Genomic DNA, 16,485 nt, shown 5'->3' on the forward strand with positions numbered 1-16,485 from the left:
TATTGGGAGCTAAATGAGCACTTGAGCAAGTTTAAAGGATGCTCAACATTGATTTGTGGAAGAAGGTGTTCTTATTAATTTGAGTTTTAGGAAGAGGTAACAGTGGGTTGCTAAAGCCGTACAGCTGTTATTGTTTCTGAACTTGCAAAAGATGTTTGCTGAAGTGCCACATATTAATCAACTAAGTTGAAGTTCTCAGCCACTCTCTCTCTCCGACACTGGTGCTCCGACGCACCGCCCTTCCCACAGCCAGCATCCGCAGTTATTTTCCCACAGCGTGGCACTTCCATTCCCCGCCAGGAAGGTTTCAGGCCTTCCGCTTCAACAGAGACTCAACCAGTACCCCTCATCAAACGCTCATCTCCATTCCCTCCGTCCCACCGTCCCTCTCTCTGGTTCCACATTGACTCTGAAGAATGGTCTTGACCCAAAACGTCATCTATTCATTCCCTGCACAGATGCTGCCTGACCCGCTGAGTTCCTCCAGCACTTTGTGTTCTTCCTTGAATCCACCTATTACTTGTTTGCTCTCGACTCACATCTTCTCCTCACCAGCTATCTCCCCTTTCTGCCAGCAATCTTCCCTCTCCTCCATCAGTCTGAAGAAGGGTCCCGACCCGGAATGTCATCTGTCCATTTCCCTCCACAGATGCTACCTGACCCACTGAGTTCCTCCAGCACTTTGTTTTTTGCTTGATCCCAACCTCTGCAGTCTCTTGTGCCTCTAGTCAGACATATCCCTGCTGCTTTCATCACGTGATCTCCTGCTGCCCCACCCAGCCCTTCCTTAGCTTGGCTGATCTTTATATTCACAACAAGCGCTGGTGTTCAATAGAAATGAAGCACATCACTTGTTTCCACTCTGGTCTCCTGCCCCATGGCTTTCTGCATCTGGGTGGAAAATGGTCCATTTCGGGAGACCTTCACAGTTCTGGAGACACACATTTAACAGGGCTCATAGAAAATCTGCTTCCACCTCCAGTTTAAATTCCATTTGGAATATTTTGGAGGAACAAGAACCAAGAGGACTGAGAGATGTTGTCAAAGGAAGGCAGAAAGGAGCATTATTTTAAAGTGGTTCTGAGAAACATAAAAGCTCTATTAATGACCAACAAAGAGGTCTTGCCGAGGTTGGAAGGGGGAGTTCATTGATAATCCGCGAGAGTTGTTATTCAAAAGAAAAATTCTTTATTAATTTGTGAAAGGAGCGAGCGAAACGGTATAAAGTGAACATTGATTTTTTTCAGACAGTCTGCTTCACTTTAACAGGATGCGGTTAAACAAGCTGACTTCTGACAGGATGTGGTGCAGTCACAGCAGTTAGCTGCAGCTCAGCCTCGATGTTCCAGAACTAGTATATTTAGTTGGCCTGCACGCACGCACGCAGCCTTTCCATCAAAGTGTGGCATTTCTAAACTCTAAAGATTTGTTCTAACATTTAAACTGGTCCCAGTCATGAGTCCCAGGTGCTCCTTGCTTTAAAATGGTGTTGCTCAAAGAACTCAATCTTTTTTTTGGAGTGTGAATTGTTTGGGATAAATAAATAACCTGCATGACACATGGGTACTGAAGTGTCACTAGCACTTTCTTCACGCACTTTCACTTGTAGTCATCCAAACATGTCTCATTTGTCAACGCAGCAGTGTTTAGGGAGTTTCTCATTTCAAATTGGATGACATACCAAATGTTCCAACAAATGTAAATGCAATTAATAGTATTGATCTATCGTCAATAAAGGTTATAATGGCAAGGCGCAAAAAAAACCCACAACACAACACGACCTCTCTCATGGTATGGTGCTCCCTCACTACCACCCCTCACTACCACCCCTCCCACAGTGTGGCGCTCCCTCACTACCCCCCCTCCCACAGTGTGGTGCTCCCTCACAACCGCCCCTCCCACAGTGCGGCACTCCCTTAGTACTGCCCCTCCCACAGTGTGGTGCTCCCTCACTACCGCCCCTCCCACAGTGTGGCGCTCCCTCACTACCCCCCCTCCCACAGTGTGGTGCTCCCTCACTACCGCCCCTCCCACAGTGCGGCACTCCCTCACTACCACCCCTCCCACAGTGCGGCACTCCCTCACTACCGCCCCTCCCACAGTGCGGCACTCCCTCACTACCCCCCTCCCACAGTGTGGTGCTCCCTCACTACCGCCCCTCCCACAGTGCGGCACTCCCTCAGTACTGCCCCTCCCACAGTGTGGTGCTCCCTCAGTACCACCCCTCCCACAGTGCGGCACTCCCTCACTACCACCCCTCCCACAGTGCGGCACTCCCTCACTACCGCCCCTCCCACAGTGCGACACTCCCTCACTACCGCCCCTCCCACAGTGCGGCACTCCCTCAGTACTGCCCCTCCCACAGTGTGGTGCTCCCTCAGTACCACCCCTCCCACAGTGCGGCACTCCCTCACTACCACCCCTCCCACAATGCGGCACTCCCTCACTACCATCCCTCCCACAATGCGGTGCTCCCCCAGTACTGCCCCTCCCACAGTGTGGCGCTCCCTCACTACCACCCCTCCCACAGTGCGACACTCCCTCACTACCGCCCCTCCCACAGTGCGGCACTCCCTCAGTACCGCCCCTCCCACAGTGCGGCACTCCCTCAGTACTGCCCCTCCCACAGTGTGGTGCTCCCTCAGTACTGCCCCTCCCACAGTGTGGCGCTCCCTCACTACCCCCCCTCCCACAATGCGGCGCTCCCACAGTACTGCCCCTCCCACAGTGTGGTGCTCCCTCAGTACTGCCCCTCCCACAGTGTGGTGCTCCCTCAGTACTGCCCCTCCCACAGTGCGGCACTCCCTCACTACCCCCCTCCCACAATGCGGCGCTCCCACAGTACTGCCCCCCCTCCCACAATGCGGTGCTCCCACAGTACTGCCCCTCCCACAGTGTGGTGCTCCCTCAGTACTGCCCCTCCCACAGTGTGGTGCTCCCTCAGTACTGCCCCTCCCACAGTGTGGCGCTCCCTCACTACCCCCCCTCCCACAATGCGGCACTCCCTCACTACCCCCCCTCCCACAATGCGGTGCTCCCACAGTACTGCCCCTCCCACAGTATGGCGCTCCCTCAGTACTGCCCCTCCCACAGTGTGGCACTCCCTCACTACCACCCCTCCCACAGCGCTGCACTCCCTCATCACTATACTGCAGCATCATCCTTAGCTCTGGTGCTCAGAGCTGTGGAGTTAAGCACAAGCTCGGAAACCTTTGACTCGCAGGCACGAGAGTGCGGCCCACTGAGTCACAGCTGAACCCATCAGAGGGGTAATGAGCTTGTCAAGGGCTTGTTCCAGCAGTTAAACTGTGATTTGTTTCCGTGCCCATCCAACCTCCGTGGGCAAGGAATGAGCAGCGCGTGAGACGGTCAGACGTTGCATCCAGCGTGAGCATCCCGTGCGTAGCAGCAGCAAGCTTGAAACGGTCGGGAGAAAAAATAATTGCCGTCTATTTGTCTTGAACAGGTTTAACATCTGCTTCCCGTTGTGTCTTTGCCAGGTGGTCGATACAAGAAAGAAATCAACGTCAATGGTCAGAGCCACTTGCTGCTGATTCGGGATGAAGGGGGTCCCCCTGATGCACAGGTGAGTGGTTGATCCAGGTGAGTGGTTGATCCACACACCGGGCTCTCCAACACAAATGGCCTTCACCTTGCTGAGAATAGGAGCGGATAGGCTCATAAGTTCAGGTCCTAGTAGCAGAATTAGGCCATTCGGCCCATTGAGTCTACTCCGCCATTCAATTGTGACTGATTCCCTCTCAATTCCCTCTCAACCCCATTCTCCTGCCTTCGCTCCATAACCCCTGACATCCGTACTAATCAAGAATCTGTCAATCTCTGCCTTAAAAATATCCATTGACTGGAATGAATATTTTTCTATTCCAATAAATTCCACAGATCTGTGACAATGAATTCTACAGATTCACCACCCTCTGACTAAAGAAATTCCTCCTCATCTCCTTTCTAAAGGAATGTCCTTTAATTCTGAGGCTGTGGCCTCTGGTCCTAGACTCTCCCACTAGTGGAAACATCCTCTCCACATCCACTCTATCCAGGCCTTTCAATATTCGGTACGTTTCAATGTACCCCCCCTCTTGTAAACTCCAGCGAGTACAGGCCCAGTGCCTAATGAGCAGGTCCGAGAATAATTGGGCAAAACACAAAGTGGCGGAGGAACTCAGCGGGTCAGGCAGCATCTGTGGAGGGAATGGACAGGCGACGTTTCAGGTCGGGACCCTTCTTCGTAACTCAGGTCTTGACCTTGAAACGCCATCCTGAGAAAGGGTCCCAACCTGAAATGTCACCATGAAGACAGGACCCGACCCGAAACATCATCTGTCGAGTCAGTAAAAGGGTCCTGACCCGAAATGTTGTCTGTCTGAAGAAGGGACCTGACCTGAAATGTCGAGGAAGGAACAGCAGATGCCGGTTTAAACCAAAGAAAGACTCAAAAAGCTGGAGTAACTCAGCGGGTCAGACAGCATCTCCGGAGAAAAGGAATAGATGACGTTTTGGGAAAGTCACCCATTCCTTCTCTCCAGAGATGCTGTCTTACCCGCTGAGTTACTCCAGCGTTTTGGGTCCATGCCCTGAAATGTCGTCGTGAAGAAGGGTCCCAGCCTGAAACGTCGTCTGTTGAGTCTGAAGAAGGGTCCCAGCATGAAACGTCCCCTATAAGAAAATAACTGCAGATGCTGGTACAAATCGAGGTATTTATTCACAAAATGCTGGAGTAACTCAGCAGGTCAGGCAGCATCTCGGGAGAGAAGGAATGGGTGACGTTTCGGGTCGAGATCCTTCTTCAGACTGATGTCAGGGGGGCGGGATAAAGGAAGGATATAGGTGGAGACAGGAAGATAGAGGGAGATCTGGGAAGGAGGAGGGGAAGGGAGGGACAGAGGAACTATCTAAAGTTGGAGAAGTTGACGTTCATACCACTGGGCTGAACCCATGTCATGGGCCTCCTCCAGTGCCATAGTGAGGCCCACCGGAAGTTGGAGGAACAGCACCTCATATTTCGCCTGGGCAGTTTGCAGCCCAGTGGTATGAACGTCGACTTCTCCAACTTTAGATAGTTCCTCTGTCCCTCCCTTCCCCTCCTCCTTCCCATGTCATGGCAACATACCTCACCATGACATGGGGGGAGGGGACTGCTGTCTGCAGTCATTGTCTGCACTGCCAGCTTATCCACAGTGAGGCCGTCTGAGGACTCTCACATGAAAGGACATTCTTTTCTGTATTCACATGGATCCAAAGCTTGAGTTGTGTTGCCAAGGCAACTTGAGGCAAACTGCACGAGTAAAATAACAAAAACCACAAATGCGGATAAACAGCATCTTTAACAAAACACAGCGTGCTGAAGGAACTCAGTGGGTCAGGCAGCACGACTGGAGGGCGTGCAGCGTAGGTTCACTAGGTTAATTCCCGGAATGGCGGGACTGTCATATGTTGAAAGACTGGAGCGACTAGGCTTGTATACACTGGAATTTAGAAGGATGAGAGGGGATCTTATCGAAACGTATAAGATTATTAAGGGGTTGGACACGTTAGAGGCAGGAAACATGTTCCCAATGTTGGGGGAGTCCAGAACCAGGGGCCACAGTTTAAGAATAAGGGGTAGGCCATTTAGAACTGAGATGAGGAAAAACCTTTTCAGTCAGAGAGTTGTGAATCTGTGGAATTCTCTGCCTCAGAAGGCTGTGGAGGCCAATTCTCTGAATGCATTCAAGAGAGACCTAGATAGAGCTCTTAAGGATAGTGGAGTCAGGGGGTATGGGGAGAAGGCAGGAACGGGGTACTGATTGAGAATGATCAGCCATGATCACATTGAATGGCGGTGCTGGCTCGAAGGGCCGAATGGCCTCCTCCTGCACCTGTTGTCTATTGTCTGGAGGGATGTGTAGGAAGGAACTGCAGATGCTGGTTGACACCAAAGATTGACACAAAAAAGCTGGAGTAATTCAGCAGGACAGGCAGCATCTCTGGAGAGGAGGAATGGGTGACGTTTCGGGTCGAGACCCTTCTTCAGACTGGGAGTTAGGGGGAGAGGGAGACGTAGAGATAAGGAAGGGCAGGGTGTGAAGATATGGAGGGGCATTGGCAGGCGACATTTTGGGCCTGATTGATGGAGTGGAGGAGAGGTTGCTGGTAGAAGGGGGCAAGGGCATGGGGTGCCACAAGAGCGACATGTGATAGGTGGATCCAGGTGAGCCGGGGTTGAGCTGGCGGTGGAGAGAAGGGTGGCTACAGTAAACAAGGTGAGAGGTGGAGAGGGCAAAAGGGCGCACTTTCCAGCTCCAGCCTTGGTTGCAACAGCCACACCGAGTCCGCGCCGACCAGCGATCACCCCGTACACTCGCACTATCCTACATACACTCGGGACAACTTACAAATTACAGAAGCCAATTAACCTACAAACCTGCACATCTTTGGAGTGTGGGAAGAAACCCACGCAGGTCACAGGGGTAAGGTACAAACTCCGTACAGGCAGCATCAATACAGGCAGCATCAACCCAGGCGCTGTGAGGCAGCAACTCTACCGCTGTGCCACCGTGCCTGCCCCTCCCTCTGCTGGCCCTGAGGGTCTGGGGGATGGGATGTCCTGGGACGGCAAAGATCTGCCGTCTCTCGACAGCGCTCAAAGGAGCTCTGTCATTTTTACCGTTGATGCGCAAAGCACAACATTTGTCCTCCGCTGCTCGCCCGGAACAAAATAAACATCTGATATCTTGTCACTGAGGGGAGATAATGTCAGATCTTTCATTCATCCAGCATTTTGAAGAGAGGAAGTATTAAAATTTTAAGTGCCATTGAATATTTGAACTGTCTGCCTTTAACTGCCCACGGGGGCAATAAACAGCTCCACTAATATGCTGATTAATGAGCTATGCCCTTGTCGTATAATGGGTCAATTTCCTACAATCTGTGCACTCTCATCTGCCAGACATTATTCCTTCAATAAATGAAAATTATAGCACAGAATGATGACTAAAATGCAGCCATTTCAGATTGATATTATTTATTTTTAACTGTTTGATTTATATTATGGATTGTGTGAAGTCCTTCCTGAGCTGAATTGCCCAAGGCTCACTTCATTCATAAACTGGCCCCCACCAAAATGCTCGTCCATTGCCAGATCCGCTGAATACACTTTTCCTTTCTCTGATCCCTCTGTTCTCCCTGCTCTCACCACCTTGACTGTTGCATCTTTTTTTCCCGCTGCCTTCTGTTCGAGGCTTTGACTCGAGCCCCAGGGCGGCCATTTTGCTGGGCTTCTGTTATGTTACCCAAACAATAATCTTTCATGCACCACAGAAGCGCCGCCTTTAGACGTTAGAGACACAGCGCAGAGACAGGCCCTTCGGCCCACCGAGTCCGTGCCGACCAGCGATCACCCCGACACTAGCGCGGTCCTACGCACTAAGGACAATTTACAATGTCACAATTTTATCAAGGCCAATTAACCTTCAACCCGCACGTCTTTGGGATGTGGGGGGGAAACAGAGCACTCGGAGAAAACCCACGCAGTCACAGGGAGAACGTACAAACCCCTCCAGCAAGAGAGAGTCTAACCACCCACCCATAACAATGAATGGCTTTGCCAGCACCAAGCCCCCCACCCATTAATATTCTGGGGTCATAATTAACTTGAAACTCAACTGGACCGGCCACATAAACACCAGGACTGCAAGAGCAGGTTCGAGGCTGGCTGACTGCAAGAAGGAACTGTCGAGGCTGGTTTACACCAAAGTAGGGTTGCCAACTGTCCCGTATTAGCCGGGACATCCCGGAATTTGGGCTAAATTGATTTGTCCTGTCCGTTGTAGACAATAGACAATAGGTGCAGGAGGAGGCCATTCGGCCCTTCGAGCCAGCACCGCCATTCAATGTGATCATGGCTGATCATTCTCAATCAGTACCCCGTTCCTGCCTTCTCCCCATACCCCCTGACTCCGCTATCCTTAAGAGCTCTATCCAGCTCTCTCTTGAATGCATTCAGAGAATTGGCCTCCACTGCCTTCTGAGGCAGAGAATTCCACAGATTCACAACTCTGACTGAAAAAGTTTTTCCTCATCTCGGTTCTAAATGGCCTACCCCTTATTCTTAAACTGTGGCCTCTTGTTCTGGACTCCCCCAACATTGGGAACATGTTTCCTGCCTCTAACGTGTCCAACCCCTTAATAATCTTATACGTTTCGATAAGATCTCCTCTCATCCTTCTAAATTCCAGTGGATTAGTCCCCTATTAGTATGGCTGCCAACTTCCTCACTCCCAAAGAAGGGACAAACGGTGACGTCACCATTTGTATCTATACCATTGTATAAGAAAATAACTGCAGAATCGAAGGTATTTATTCACAAAATGCTGGAGTAACTCAGCAGGTCAGGCAGCATCTCGGGAGAGAAGGAATGGGTGACGTTTCGGGTCGAGACCCTTCTTCAGACTGATGTCAGGGGGCGGGACAAAGGAAGGATATAGGTGGAGACAGGAAGATAGAGGGAGATCTGGGAAGGAGGAGGGGAAGAGAGGGACAGAGGAACTATCTAAAGTTGGAGAAGTCGATGTTCATACCACTGGGCTGCAAGCTGCCCAGGCGAAATATGAGGTGCTGTTCCTCCAATTTCCGGTGGGCCTCACTATGGCACTGGAGGAGGCCCATGACAGAAAGGTCAGACTGGGAATGGGAGGGGGAGTTGAAGTGCTCGACCTCACCTGGCCACGTGCTCCTGCCCGGCCCGGGCGGCCGCCATTGGTGGAGCGGGAGCACGTGGCCCGCTGGCTGGGTGAGGTCACGTGGGGCGCGGGGCGGTGACGTCACCTTGTCCCGTATTTGGAAGTGAGGAAGTTGGCAGCCCTACACCAAAGATAGATACAAAATGGTGGAGTAAGGACCGCAGCAGTTCCAACAGGCAGCTCACCATCACCTTCTCAACTAGGAATGGACAATAGGTCTGTCTGATCTCACAATGCAAGCACTTAGAATCGTTGATGTACCCCGATTTGGGAATGGGACCACGCATTTACAATGTTCCGTTATCTGTTCCCCTGCAGTTTTCCACATGGGTCGACGCCGTGATATTCGTCTTCAGCTTGGAAAACGAGAAGAGCTTTCAGACCATCTACAATTACTACACACGGCTGGTGAGCTACAGGAGTGCAACCGAGATCACCGTGATGTTGGTGGGATCGCAGGGTAAGAGCAGCGAAGGGGGGCTGGTGCTCTGCGTCCGACCACTGAGCCCATCAGCGGCGACCGGCTCTCTTTCAAAGGTTAGGGTGGGGAAAGGGATCCAGTCCATTGGAGCTCCCCGGACTTGATCAGAATCTCTGGTTATTGACGGAGGTCACCAAGGCTCCAGGGCCTTTGGACGAAAGCCGGTGATATCTGGCAACGTCCCACCCTCAGGGCTGTACCTGGACTCAGTCGGACCCTGCTGTCTGCAATGCCTCGGGTCAGCTGAACACCCAGGTTAAGGTTGGAGTTGGGAGGGGAAATGACCAACTGGAGAACATCTTTCCCTCCCACTCTTGCAGTCAAACAGATTAAAGCCCCACGCTCCCAAATCCAGATCAGGTCCCATTTGCCCTTCACTGATCTTGGTCTGAACACACTGGCGCAGCGGGTGAAGACCCAGGTTTGGTCCTAAGCTCTGGTGAAGCCTGTGTGAAGTTTGCACGTTCTCCCTGTATCCTTGTGGCTTTCCACCAGGTGCTCTGGTTTCCCCCCCCCCCACAACCCCAAAGACAAACGGTGTAGGAAAAAAACTGCAGATGCTGGTTTAAATCGAAGGTAGATACAAAATGCTGGAGTAACTCAGCGACTTTTTCAGTCAGAGAGTGGTGAAGGTGTGGAATTCTCTGCCTCAGAAGGCAGTGGAGGCCAGTTCGTTGGATGCTTTCAAGAGAGAGCTGGATAGAGCTCTTAAGGATAGCAGAGTGAGGGGGTATGGGGAGAAGGCAGGAACGGGGTACTGATTGAGAGTGATCAGCCATGATCGCATTGAATGGCGGTGCTGGCTCGACGGGCTGAATGGCCTACTCCTGCACCTATTGTCTATTGGGTCAGGCAGCATCTCTGGAGAGAAGGAATGGGTGACGTTTCGGGTCGAGACCCTTCCTCTGAGGAAGGGCCTCGACCCGAAACGTCACCCATTCCTTCTCTCCAGAGATGCTGTCTGACCCGCTGAGTTAATCCAGCATTGTGTGTCGACCAAAGACAAGCGGGTTTGAGTGGCCTCTGTAAATTGCCCCTAACATGTAGGGAGTGGATGGGAAAGTGGGATTAAAAAAAACTTGTGTGAATGGGTGATCGATGGTCGGCATGGACTCAGTGGGCCGAAGGACCTCTTTCAATGCTGTATCTCTAAACGAAACTAAATTAAACTAAACGAAGGTAGAAACAAGGAACTGCAGATGCTGGTTTCCAAAGAAAAGACACAAACTGCTGGAGTTACTCAGTGGGTCAGGCAGCATCTCTGGAGAACGCGGATGTGATGATTCGGGTCAAGTATGCAGTTGGAACCCAACCCAAGACGTCACCTAGAAGAGAGGTCCCGAGCCGAGAGGACATCTATCCATGGTTCTCCGGAGATGCTGCCTGACCCGCTGACTCACTCCAGCGCTTTGTGTCTTTCCTAAACTGAAGTAAACTCTACCATCATACGTGTGTGCGTGTGCGTGTGTGTGCGTGCGATTGAGTGCAACCATCTCACCAACTCCCCACATCTGCCCCATCTGTGGAAGAGAGAAGCTCTTGCGTCACCTCAGAACCTGATGGGCTGCCTGAGAAGAACATCTCCCTCCCTCAGCCCCCTCCCCCCCTCCCCCCTCCCCCCACGAACAAGGTTCACCCCTCTTCTCTCCCTATTTCTCCTCTATCAGTTTTCTCCCCTCCCCGCCTTTCCAAAAGGCCTTTGAACCTGTTCTCTGTGAGTGGCAGGGACGCGGGGGCGAGGAATAAAGTGTGAATGCGCTCTGCTAACATTGACCTCTGCGGCAAAGCTGTAGATCCCTTCATTGCCCGAGAGAGAGAGGGAGCTTTTATAAACTCAATCTCAATGCGTGCCGTGCCCTGAAGTAAAACCCTGGGAAAGCCATGAGGGGGAGGGAGGCGGTGCTGAAGTGAGTGTTGTGGTTGGAAGCTTTAAGTATGTGCTGATTGCTCATAAATTCTTCAAAAAGGAAATGAACAATTCATGAAGGGGGATATTATTGTCTCGCAAAGCTGCAGGCGGGAAGCTTGTAAAGCTGATCCTTAATCAACATCAAATTACGTGATGCAGTAAAGATGGTGAGTTCCAGTCTGCTGGCAGCATGGGACAAAAGTCTGAGCTGTCGTTGTTGTACAGCACGGAAACAGGCCCTTCAGCCCACCGAGCCCGCGACAAACATTAAGCACCCAGTTGGACTAATCTCACTTTATTAATGTGGTCAATTTTAGACAATAGACAATAGGTGCAGGAGGAGGCCATTCGGCCCTTCGAGCCTGTACGCACCGCCATTCAATGTGATCATGGCTGATCATTCTCAATCAGTACCCCGTTCCTGCCTTCTCCCCATACCCCCTGACTCCGCTATCCTTAAGAGCTCTATCTAGCTCTCTCTTGAATGCATTCAGAGAATTGGCCTCCACTGCCTTCTGAGGCAGAGAATTCCACAGATTCACAACTCTCTGACTGAAAAAGTTTTTCCTCATCTCAGTTCTAAATGGCCTACCCCTTATTCTTAAACTGTGGCCCCTTGTTCTGGACTCCCCCAACATTGGGAACATGTTTCCTGCCTCTAACGTGTCCAACCCCTTAATAATCTTATACGTTTCGATAAGATCCCCTCTCATCCTTCTAAATTCCAGTGTATACAAGCCTAGTCGCTCCATTCTTTCAACATATGATAGTCCCGCCATTCCGGGAATTAACATAGTAAACCTACGCTGCACGCCCTCATTATTCCAATTCCAATTATTTCTGGAAATAATCAGACTTGTATTGTTCTTGCCCGCACGTTCCTTCTCATCAAAATTAACGCCAGGTTTATTGCATCAACAGGACATCAGCAGTGGAGGAGTTCTCCAGCGTTTTGTGAATAAATACCTTCGATTTGTACCAGCATCTGCAGTTATTTTCTTATACAGCAGTGGAGGAGTTCTCGCTGTTTGCCGCTTGATCTTGACACCAAGTGAAGCTAATCTCCTCTGCCTGCACCTGATCCATCCCTTGCTGGCCAATAACGCGTTTGCTTCCCTCTCTTGCAGATGCAATCAGCGCCACCAATCCACGAGTCATTGATGATGCCCGGGCACGCAAACTCTGTGCCGACCTGAAACGCTGCATGTATTACGAGACCTGCGCCACCTACGGGCTCAACGTCGATCGAGTGTTTAATGAAGGTAAAGGCTTTGTGTCTGGAATCGGCATCGGACTCGGTGTTCGCCCTCTGGACTTTCCCCACATGGTGAACGGAGAAGAATGAAAGGAAATCAAGAGCCTTGCGTTTCTTCAGCAGTCTTTTTAGAACTGAGATGAGGAAAAACTTTTTCAGTCAGAGAGTTGCGAATCTGTGGAATTCTCTGCCTCACAAGGCAGTGGAGGCCAATTCTCCGAATGCATTCAAGAGAGAGCTGGATAGAGCTCTTAAGGACAGCGGAGTCAGAGGGTGTGGGGGGAGAAGGCAGGAACGGGGTACTGATTGAGAATGATCAGCCATGATCACATTGAATGGCGGTACAGGCTCGAAGGGCCAAAATGGCCTCCTCCTGCACCTATTGTCTATTGTCTCTCACTCCCTCTCAGGACACCAGGGCAGACAATGAAGTAGATTGGAATGTAGGCCGCACGGCAGCCAATCTACAGCCAGTAAGATCCCACAAACAACAATGTGATACGAAGATAGACACAGAGTGCTGGAGTAACTCAGCGGGCCAGGCAGCATCTCTGGAGCAAAAAGACGGGTGACGCTTCGGGTCGGGATCCTTCTACAGTCTGAAGAAGTTGTCCCGACCCAAAACGACACCCATCCTTTTTCTCCAGAGATGCTGCCTGACCCACTGCGTTACTCCAGCACTTTGTGTCCATCTTCGGTATATTCCCGCATCGGCAGCTCCTTTCTACAATATTGTGGCACGTTGGTCCACGGATTCCTTGGAGAATTCCCCGGCTCTTTTATTTTTGAAGGATAATTCCCGGAATGGCGGGACTGTCATATGTTGAAAGACTGGAGCGACTAGGCTTGTATACACTGGAATTTAGAAGGATGAGAGGAGATCTTATCGAAACGTATAAGATTATTAAGGGGTTGGACACGTTGGAGGCAGGAAACATGTTCCCAATGTTGGGGGAGTCCAGAACAAGGGGCCACAGTTTAAGAATAAGGGGTAGGCCATTTAGAACTGAGATGAGGAAAAACATTTTCAGTCAGAGAGTTGTGAATCTGTGGAATTCTCTGCCTCAGAAGGCAGTGGAGGCCAATTCTCTGAATGCATTCAAGAGAGAGCTGGATAGGGCTCTTCAGGATAGCGGAGTCAGGGGGTATGGGGAGAGGGCAGGAACGGGGTACTGATTGAGAATGATCAGCCATGATCACATTGAATGGCGGTGCGTACAGGCTCGAAGGGCCGAATGGCCTCCTCCTGCACCTATTGTCTATTGTCTATTGATTGTCCGTGGGATGTGAGTGTGTGGGGTCTGTTGTAACGGCTCATATGGACTGCAGTGCGAGTCAAGACTCTGGAATGGGTCCTGAATTTACCCACAGGAATGTTGTCCTCTGAGCCGGGACTCGGGCAGCATGCTCTCAGTCAGCCCACTCCAGGCCCAATGAATCGAACCGCCTCTGTTGCTAAAACATTCTACAATTGGCGGCAACACCATGACTAGTTTCCATGCTGTATCTTTAAAATAAGAACAAAAATTATTGATCAGCAGTCACCTTTGCAAGTTAGGGATAGCTAAGATGATGGAATTTCCACGCCCAAGTAGCCTTGATAAGTACGGGAGTCAGGGGTTATGGGATGAAGGCAGGAGAATGGGGTTAAAAAGGACAGATGGATTGGCCATGATTAAATGGCGGAGTGGACTTGATGGGTCGAATGGCCTAATTCTGCTCCTATCTTATGACCTAATGAGCCTTAATTTCAGTGAGGGTGGATTCACTCACAGCCCAGCCAGGATTGTGCTGATACATGCCGTGTCTGTTTGCAAACGGAACGGCCAAATGAATTCAGCGTTTGCTTCTGGTTCGTCGGGTTGTGGAGCTCCAGTGCTCTGACGGCGGATTCTGGCCCTGACCAGTTCCGCGGAGCGTGGATGAGCGCTGACTGCAATCAGCTGAGCGCAGAGTAGCACTTGTGGCTGTGACAGGAAACTTGAAGCCCGAGAGAAAGGAGGGAAAGCAAACGGGCCCATTGAGGAAAGTTGAGCTGCAGAAAACGCCCGGCGAGTTGAGTGTGTGTGAACGCGCTGATCTTAAAATGTCAGCACTTTTGGATATTAAGCCTGATCAGGCTTGATTGCTGGTAAGCTCGTTCAAGTGCCAGTGCTGCTCGAGACCGCAGTTCCTTCCCCCTTAATTGTCATCTGCTCCTCCCTGATACATCTCTCGTGTGCAATCTGCTTTGTAATCCTGGGGGAATGCTAATTTTTATTGCTACTGACACCAGGGTGAACTTTATAGTGGAACTTGCAGGCCGCAATGCAGCTAATCTTTAATTGGGCTCCTGTCAGAAGCTTTACTGCAGGACCGCTGAATTGTACCAGTTTCCTTTCCTTCCCATTTAGTGGTCTGAAGGCGTTCTTTATTTTAGTTTGGTTTAGAGATAGGCCTGGAAACAGGCCTTTCAGCCCGCCAAAGATAGACACAAGAAGCTGGAGTAACTCAGCGGGACATGTAGCATCTCTGGAGAGAAGGAATGGGTCGAGACCCAAAATGCCACCCATTCCTTCTCTCCAGAGATGCTGCCTGTCCCGCTGAGTTACTCCAGGTTTTTGTGTCTACCTTCGGTTTAAACCAGCATCGGCAGTTCCTACACATTCCTTCCGCCCGCTATGTCCACGCTGACCATCGTGTTACCCGTTCACACTCGTTCTATTTTATCCCACTATTGCATCCACTTCCTGCACACAAGGGGCAATGTACAGAGGCCTAATTAACCTACAAGCCCGCACGTCTTTGGGATGTGGGAGGAAACCGGAGCACCCGGAGGAAACCCACGCGGTCACAATGAGAAAGTGCAAACTCCATACAGACAGCGCCTGAGGTCATGATCGAACCGGGGCCTCTGGTGCTGTACCAGCTGCGCCACCGTGTGTCATCTGCTTCGGAACAGAATGGGGGTAATGGGCCAAATGGCGTGTCTTCCTCTGGACTGTTCTGCCGATACTGATTGCTGTATCGTTGATGCGGTGAACAATTTTCCCCTTTTAAATTTTTTTGTTTGGCACTTTTGCTGTTTCTAGCCGTCGCTAACGTTCTGCGGACCATCGGGCAATTTTACCTTCGGGATCCTCCCATGCCTCGCTCGCTCCCCCGCTTGCAGGTTCCGCCCCCCTCCCCCCCCCCCCCGCCGATGGTTTGACGAGAGCCTTCACTTTCCTTTCTCTTTCAGTTGCCCAGAAGGTGTCGGCGATTAAGAAGCAGCAGCACCTTTTTGTCACCTCGTGCAAGTCTTTGCCCAGCTCTCCGAGTCATTCTGCCGGCTCCACCCCAGCCTCCGCCATGCACAGCAGCCAGGTGAGAGTGTGAGAGAGAGAGTGGAGTAAGAGAGAGAGAGAGAGAGACCTCCGAGTATTATGTTTGCCAGAGTGTATTGTCCCAAATACACGTTAGAGGCAGGAAACATGTTCCCAATGTTGGGGGAGTCCAGAACAAGGGGCCACCGTTTAAGAATAAGGGGTAGGCCATTTAGAATGGAGATGAGGAAAAACTTTTTCAGTCAGAGAGTTGTGAATCTGTGGAATTCTCTGCCTCAGAAGGCAGTGGAGGCCAATTCTCTGAATGCATTCAAGAGAGAGCTAGATAGAGCTCTTAAGGATAGCGGAGTCAGGGGGTATGGGGAGAAGGCAGGAACGGGGTACTGATTGAGAATGATCAGCCATGATCACATTGAATGGCGGTGCTGGCTCGAAGGGCCGAATGGCCTCCTCCTGCACCTGTTGTCTATTGTCTATAAATACACAGCGAATGGGCCATAACCCAGTGATCGACACCCGCCAGTCACTGCCATCCAGTCCCAGGAAACTCTCCACTGGGTTCTATGTGGAAGATTCATGTCCATAAGTTCTAGGAGCAGAGTTAGGCCATTCAGCCCATCAAGTCTACTCCACCATTCAATCATGGCCGATCTATCTTTCTCTCTCAACCCCATTCTCCTGCCTTCTCCCCATAACCTTTTTTCTCACACTTTTCTTTCAATCTCTGGCCTTTGTCTAACCCCCTGCCGATCAAAAACCTGCCAGGCTTTGTCCTGCCCCTCTTTCTAGCTTTCTTC

General features: G+C 51.0%; 1 protein-coding gene across 4 annotated transcripts in view; it reads left to right on the plus strand.

Moving 5' to 3' along the window:
* Positions 1-16,485, plus strand: part of LOC144612008 (arf-GAP with GTPase, ANK repeat and PH domain-containing protein 1-like) — a 154,154-nt gene that overhangs the window by 106,597 nt on the left and 31,072 nt on the right. For all 4 annotated transcript variants that reach the window (XM_078431438.1, XM_078431439.1, XM_078431437.1 and 1 more), the window contains exons 4-7: positions 3,501-3,586; positions 9,057-9,198; positions 12,256-12,390; positions 15,604-15,728. In XM_078431438.1, the coding sequence (XP_078287564.1) occupies positions 3,501-3,586; positions 9,057-9,198; positions 12,256-12,390; positions 15,604-15,728 (488 nt within the window). The remainder of the gene's footprint in view (positions 1-3,500; positions 3,587-9,056; positions 9,199-12,255; positions 12,391-15,603; positions 15,729-16,485) is intronic.

The sequence above is a fragment of the Rhinoraja longicauda genome, chromosome 42 (assembly GCF_053455715.1).
Source record: "Rhinoraja longicauda isolate Sanriku21f chromosome 42, sRhiLon1.1, whole genome shotgun sequence".
Lineage (NCBI taxonomy): Eukaryota > Metazoa > Chordata > Chondrichthyes > Rajiformes > Arhynchobatidae > Rhinoraja > Rhinoraja longicauda.